We start from the raw sequence: 6,910 nt of genomic DNA, 5'->3' as shown, positions 1-6,910 counted from the left end.
ATATATATATGCACTTGTGTTTTGAGTTCTATTTTTCCTGTTTGCATTGCCAAACCTGTAGAACATACACACACACACACACACACACACACGTGTGTGCTTCTGTTTATATGAACCTTTTATCAAAATATTTTAACACTTAACACTTTATTTATTGAAAAAAACTCACAAAAACCATTAGATTCACTTCAACATTTAAATTCAATTTGTCAAAATATCTTTGTCACTTTGAAACCGCTACCTGTTCACTGACAAAATTCTGTGCTTTGAAACTGTGACCTGTTCACTGACAAAATTCCAAGATGCAGCACGGAATTTTGTCAGTGAACAGGTTGTAATTTCAAAGCGATGAAAATATTTTGACAAATTAAATTTAAATGTTGAAGTGAATCTAACTGTTTTTGTGTTTTTAAATGGCTTATAAACACGTTCCACGCTGCAATTGTTTTTGTACATCTCCTTAAAAAAAAACTTTATTTATTATTTAGCCCAAAAGATGTTCTGTTCTGAAGAGTTTATCACTGAAGCAGTTTTCTTCACAAGTTCCTCGCCTCAAACCATATGTATCCAAAAAGAAATCAGGTCCTTCAGGATATGTACTCTTGGTAAGAACTTTTTATTTTGTATTCTATTATAGCAGTAAAATAGTTGAATGGATTAATTATCAGACCTTAAAATCATAGGGTCTGGTTTGAAATTCATGGGGGCCTTCTCATTGTTCATTTGCACAATACAGTTAAGTCTAGATTCTCCACTTCACCAAACTGTCAGGATTAAGCTTAAGATCATCTGGGACCTATGTTACCTCTGATAAACTGATATACTATCAAAGAAAAGCTTGCAGGACATCATGGCCTAGTTTCTTTCATCAGCAGTAAGTCACACACATTGTGTATATGATGGGAACAGTTATATCATACCCTTTCTCCAAATGCATGACTTACAAAGTTGCTGCAAAAACTGGGCCTCCCAGTCCCTGATTATATTTTATAACAACCTCACTCATATAAATAACATTACTGAAACTGCATTTCAAAGACTAGGCTCTCTCTCTCTCTACACACACACACCCAGAAAATACCAATCAACTCTGCTTAGCTATTAACTCAAAGCCTTTTCCTGGAGTTCCTTCATTTGTCTCAAGCATGGTTACAATCCATAGCATTCTTGCAACCTAACATATACCACTCATTCACAGTATATGTTCATATTGTAGCTGTATGGAGTTAACATGGTGCATCCAATGTACAATGTTGTTTCAACATTGTGTAACATTTTTTTTTGACTTTGGTCAGTAAGTGTTATTTCCTACTTGCTTCTATCTAGAAATCAAAGGAAATGACTACTGTTCCCTTCAAACTTTGCTTTTGTGACCTGGACACCAATGTTTTGAAACTGGCCAATTTTCCATTACATTTCAGACAGATTCAGTATTGAATTGCTGAAGCAGAAATATCATCATAACAAATATTCTGATCAATACCAAAGATTTGCTTGTCAGTTGCTTGACCATAACCAGTTGAGCATGTCCCTTAGTGGCTGACAGTATGTGCATCTCTGATCATGAGTAGGAGCTGTTGGGGAGCATCGTCGCCATGTGTTGAGAAGGATTCTTTGGGGTTTGAATAAATTAAACAAAAGAAAAGTTTGAAGGAAATAACTGCTTTTCATACTTTCCAGGAGTAAGCAAATTGGAAATAACAGTTGCTATTCAAGGACAAAAATTGTGTTACACAGCATAATTTGTTTTTAGTTGCTGTATTTATTGCCTAAGTTTTCACAACTATTCAGCATCAAGCCAGTCATATATACCACTAAAAATAGAGTAAATAATCCAAACAATTACAGTTGTATTGTTTTATACTTCTTTATTTTTCCAGATAATCCCCATAACAACTTTTGGCCTTGGGACATGGCAAATTCGTCGTCGCGAATGGAAACTTAATTTAATTAAGATGCTTGAGGATCGCACTATGGCAGACCCTATTCCTCTACCTGAAAAGTAAGGGAGCTCTTATGCTTCACATTTCATTTTCACTCATTTTGTAACTGGGAATAAGGAAGAATGAGTTGATATGGCTGATTAGATGTGCATCATGAAGTTAAATGATAAGTGCGTGCGTACTACAAAAAAGCTGATAGTGGAAAAGTGTAGCCCTCTCTTTTGAGAGTTGGGTGTTGAGAGTATACAAGGTAGGAGTAAGCAAGAAAAATGGTTTTGGATGCAATTTGTTTTTTTTAATTTGACCATTGCAGTTTCATAAGATATCCACTTGATAATGAATCACTCTGCTACAAGATGATTTAAACAAGTAATAGCTCTTGCACACTAGCCATTATATGTAGCCTTTAATCAGAAACATGTGCTTTGATGGGTGATGGTTCTGGCCATTGCCCTCATAAATGTATACTAAAATATTCTAGAAACACTTGTTTTAGAAATATACATCTTACCTCTACATTCTATTCCCAACTTGGATCAGACAACTACGCCCAACTACACCCCCACTCACTCCAAACTTCACGCAATTTAGGATAGCTGCAGAATCAACAAAATACCCTTCATGTGTCATTCTAGCTACCAGTATGCTCACATGATAAATGCAGTATGCTCACATGACAAATTGCTATATTCTTCCTTTTACTCTTTTATTTGTTTGTCATTGGACTGTGGCCATGATGGGTTACCTTCTTGAAGGGTTTAGTCAAACAAATTGACACCAGTACTTATTTTAAGTCTGGTATGCATTCTGTTGTGGAGGTGCATGGCTTAGTGGTTAGGGTGTTGGTCTAATGGTTGTAATATTGTTCTTGAGCAAAACACTTCATTTTATATTGCTCGAGTCCACTCAGTTGGTAAAAATAAGTAATCTTGTGATGGACCAGTATCGCGTCCACAGAGGGATATATATATATGTACACTAAAGAAACCAGGAAACCGGCCCTATGCTCTTTATGGATTATTGTGGATGAACTACATATCCTCTTGGTCTCTTTTTACTAAACAGCTAAGTTACTGGGGTATAGAGAAACCAGCATTGGTTTTCAAACACAAAGACACACATACACCTATACACACACATACATACATACATTTTCAGTAAGCTTCCTCACACTTTCCATCTACCAAATTCACTCACAAGGCAGTTATTAGTATAAGACACCTTCCCAAGATGCTGCACATGTAGTTGTCATTTCCTTATCATCACCATATTTTCTCAAAGCAAACTTCTCAACTACAAAGCCATGTCTATACCTATATGGTCCTCTACTATGCATAAGCTCTGGATTGTTAGATATCACATTGCAGCTGTCCAACTAACTATATATATGGCATAAGTCTGCTTGACTAGGGTGTGACCAGGGTTACATAATGACTAGAACAATAACAGTGCTAGAGTTGTTCCTACTCTGTACTATGTTGGCCATTTACCCTGTCTATGGACACACCACAGTGCTGGTGACTGGATACAAACTACTAACCTCTCAGCTGGTTATCCACCACCCTGGCTTCTTGGCTTCTACTACATAAAAAATACAGAATAAATAACAAAATCAAAGCAGATAAATGGAGCTTGTGTTACAGATATACTAATGATTGAAAGGAGGAAGAGAGTGATGATACTTGAGGTAATATCAATATGTATCAATGTGAGAAAGTGTTCTATAAAAGCACAGAATGATAATGGTTTCACATATTTTTGGCCAAAGCCAGCAATTCTGAGGGGAGGGCATTAATCATTACCATTGATCCTATTACTTGAATGGTACTTCATTTTATCAACCATGGAGGGATGAAAGGCAAGATTGACCCTAGCAGAATTTGAACTCAGAATGTAACAAGTTAGTAGAAATACTGCTAGGCATTTTATCCAATATTCTAATGCTTCTGCCAGCTCGTTTCTTTGAGGCATGTTAATAATATTAGTTTCAAAGTTTGGCACAAGGCCAGCAAGTTCAGTGGAGTGGGTTAGTCGATTTTTATCAACCCCAGTGCTTGACTGGTACTTACTTTATTGACCCCAAAAGGATGAAAAGCAAAGTTGACCTTGGCAGAATTTGAACTCAGAATGTGAAGGTGGATGAAATGTCGCTAAGCATTTTGCCTGGCATGCTAATGATTCTGCCAGTTCACCACTTTAAAAATTGTTAGTTTTCCAAGTTTTCCACTTATTGTCTCTTAACTTTTCACTTTGTTACTTCATTGTAATAATATATTTTTTTTTTTCCTTTTAGTCTTGAAGAACTTGAAGATCTTGAATACTGCAGAATCAGAGTGAAAGGAAGATTCATACACAAAGATGAATTTGCAATAGCACCTCGCTCCAACTTTATTGAGGATTCTGATCATAAACTATTGACTCATGATGCTTCTAAAAAAGTTGGCATGAACATCATAACTCCATTCAAACTGTCAGACAGAGAGTAAGTTATTCACTTTGCTTCATTATCTGAAAGGGATTTTGTTTGCTTTTGAAGCAAAACTACTTAAGATCACCTGAACATACTAGAGGCACAGCCTGATGTCACTGCAAGCTCCTGCCCACACAGTCCCCAACTGCCAGAATACATCTACAACTCTCTAGAATGCTACTACTGACATAAAAAGCATAAATCTGTTTTATATTGTGTTAAATTCAGAAGATTCTCTCGGTTTCTAAATGATGGACTTGTGAAAATTTTTGCAATTTTGGTGTCAATACTCATCATCATCATCATTTAATGTCTATTTTCCATGCTGGCATGGATTGGGCAGTTTTACTGGAGCTGGTAAGTTCAGGGGCTGCACCTGACTCCATTGTCTGTTCTGGCATGGTTTTTTCTTTTCTTAACACCAACCACTCCATAGTGTGTTCTAGGTGCTTTTAACAGGGCACCAGCACAAGTGCTACATATAACCATGAATTAGATATGTCTCACAATGTATGCCAGACATTGTGAAACACTCCTTGGTTGCAGTTACTTGAAGTCAATTTTATAACACAGAAAATGAGTTAAAAATGTTCTTTTAATTAGTACACATTTTGTTATTATGTATACTGTTCATATTAGTCAGAATGGTGTCCTCATCTTGATTTTTGCTTTCAGTATGTTTCAGTTGTTGTGCACTCCAGCTTTCTTCAGATGTCTTGTATTATATCAGAATTTCAACCCTAATCCTTTATTTGATCCACAGGGGTTAATGTTCTCTGCATTTCATGAACTACCATAGTGCCTTGCCTGGGATTGAACTCAGAACCTCTAGGTGACTGCATTGCATTAACCAACATCTTTATCTACTATGCTATGCCTGTAGGCAGTGACAGAGTGAATTTTTGAGACTTATAAACCTAATGTCTATGTAATCTACTGTGGCAATTTGTGCTTTTCTTTCTTAATTATTTGCTCCCATATTGTATTCATCTCTGCAACAATCAAGTCTGACTAATATAAACAATCATCATCATCATCATCATCGTTTAACGTCCGCTTTCCATGCTAGCATGGGTTGGACGATTTGACTGAGGACTGGTGCAACCGGATGGCTACACCAGGCTCCAATCTAATTTGGCAGAGTTTCTACAGCTGGATGCCCTTCAAATTCCTCATCTCATAAATATAGAATTTGAACTTATTTTTTATTACAATATTCCTATATTAAGTATTGTCCATGCATATAACTTTTTGTGTAGTTAAAGCAGAGTTTCCTTAGTAGCATTATAGGCCCCTGGACAAATCAGTATATGTCTTATAATAGTAAACAGCAAAAATTTCATTGAAGCCTTGTGTAGTGGCTAGTATAAGAATAGCCTGGGCAAAGTTCAGGGAGTTCCTACCTCTGCTAGGAACTAAGGGCCTCTCATTCAGGATGAAAGGTAGACTGTATGATGCATGTGTGTGAACTGCCATGCTACACAACAGTGAAACATGGGCCATGACTGCTAAGGACATGTGTAGGCTTGAAAGAAATGAAGCTAGTATGATCCACTGGATGTGTAATGTCAGTGTGTGTACACAACAGAGTATAAGTGCCCTGAGAGAAAAGTTAGGCATAAGAAGCATCAAGTGTGGTGTGCAAGAGAGGTGTCTGTGCTGGTATGGTCATGTGTTACATATGGATGAGGACAGCTGTGTGAGGAAGTATCACTCCCTAACTATGAAAGGAACCTGTGGAAGAGGTAGGCCCAGGAAGACAGGGGATGAGGTGGTGAAGCATGATCTTCGAACATTAGGCTGCACATAGGCAGTGACAGGAGACCGAGACCTTTGGAGATATGCTGTGATCGAGAAGACCCGGCAACTAAAGTGAGATTGCAGCCATGCATGTCCAGCCCAGTTAAGAGTACCCCTGATGTGTTGTGCAATATGACATGCTTGAGAAGACCTGTTGAGTCAAGTAAAACCAATATCGTAGCTGTGGCCAGTGCCCGCTGACTGGCTCCCATGCTGGTGGCATGTAAAAAAGCACCATCCGAATGCTGTCAGTGTGAGATCCACCTGACTGGCTCCCATGCTAGTGGCACATAAAAAACCACATCCAAACATGGCAGATGCCAGTACCCACTAACTGGCTCTTGTGCCGGTGGCACATAAAAATTACCAACCAAACGTGGATGATGCCAGTACCTCTTGATTGGCCCCATGCCAGTGGCATGTAAAAAGCACTATCCAAGCGTGATTGATGCCAAGCCCACCTGACTGGCTCTTGTGCTGGTGGCACATAAAAAGCACCCATTACACTCTCGGAGTGGTTGGCATTAGGAAGGGCATCCAGTTGTAGAAACATTGCCAGATCAGATTGGAGTCTGGTGCAGCTGCTGGCTCTCCAGATCTCAGTCAAACCGTCCAACCCATGCCAGCATGGAAAATGGACGTTAAACGATGATGAGGATGCTATTGTTCATGAAAAAGATACAATATGATTAATAAT

At 38.2% G+C, this 6,910-nt stretch overlaps 1 protein-coding gene across 1 annotated transcript in view; it reads left to right on the top strand.

The window, feature by feature from the left end:
• Positions 1–6,910, top strand: part of LOC106867658 (surfeit locus protein 1) — an 18,224-nt gene that overhangs the window by 2,827 nt on the left and 8,487 nt on the right. Inside the window, exons 2-4 of the mRNA XM_014912591.2 lie at positions 489–605; positions 1,881–2,002; positions 4,237–4,425. Of these exons, the coding sequence (XP_014768077.1) occupies positions 489–605; positions 1,881–2,002; positions 4,237–4,425 (428 nt within the window). The remainder of the gene's footprint in view (positions 1–488; positions 606–1,880; positions 2,003–4,236; positions 4,426–6,910) is intronic.

Source organism: Octopus bimaculoides, chromosome 1, assembly GCF_001194135.2.
Source record: "Octopus bimaculoides isolate UCB-OBI-ISO-001 chromosome 1, ASM119413v2, whole genome shotgun sequence".
Taxonomy (NCBI): Eukaryota; Metazoa; Mollusca; class Cephalopoda; order Octopoda; family Octopodidae; genus Octopus; species Octopus bimaculoides.
The sequence above is the reverse complement of the archived record's forward strand: the minus strand, read 5'-3'. Positions and strand labels throughout refer to the sequence as shown.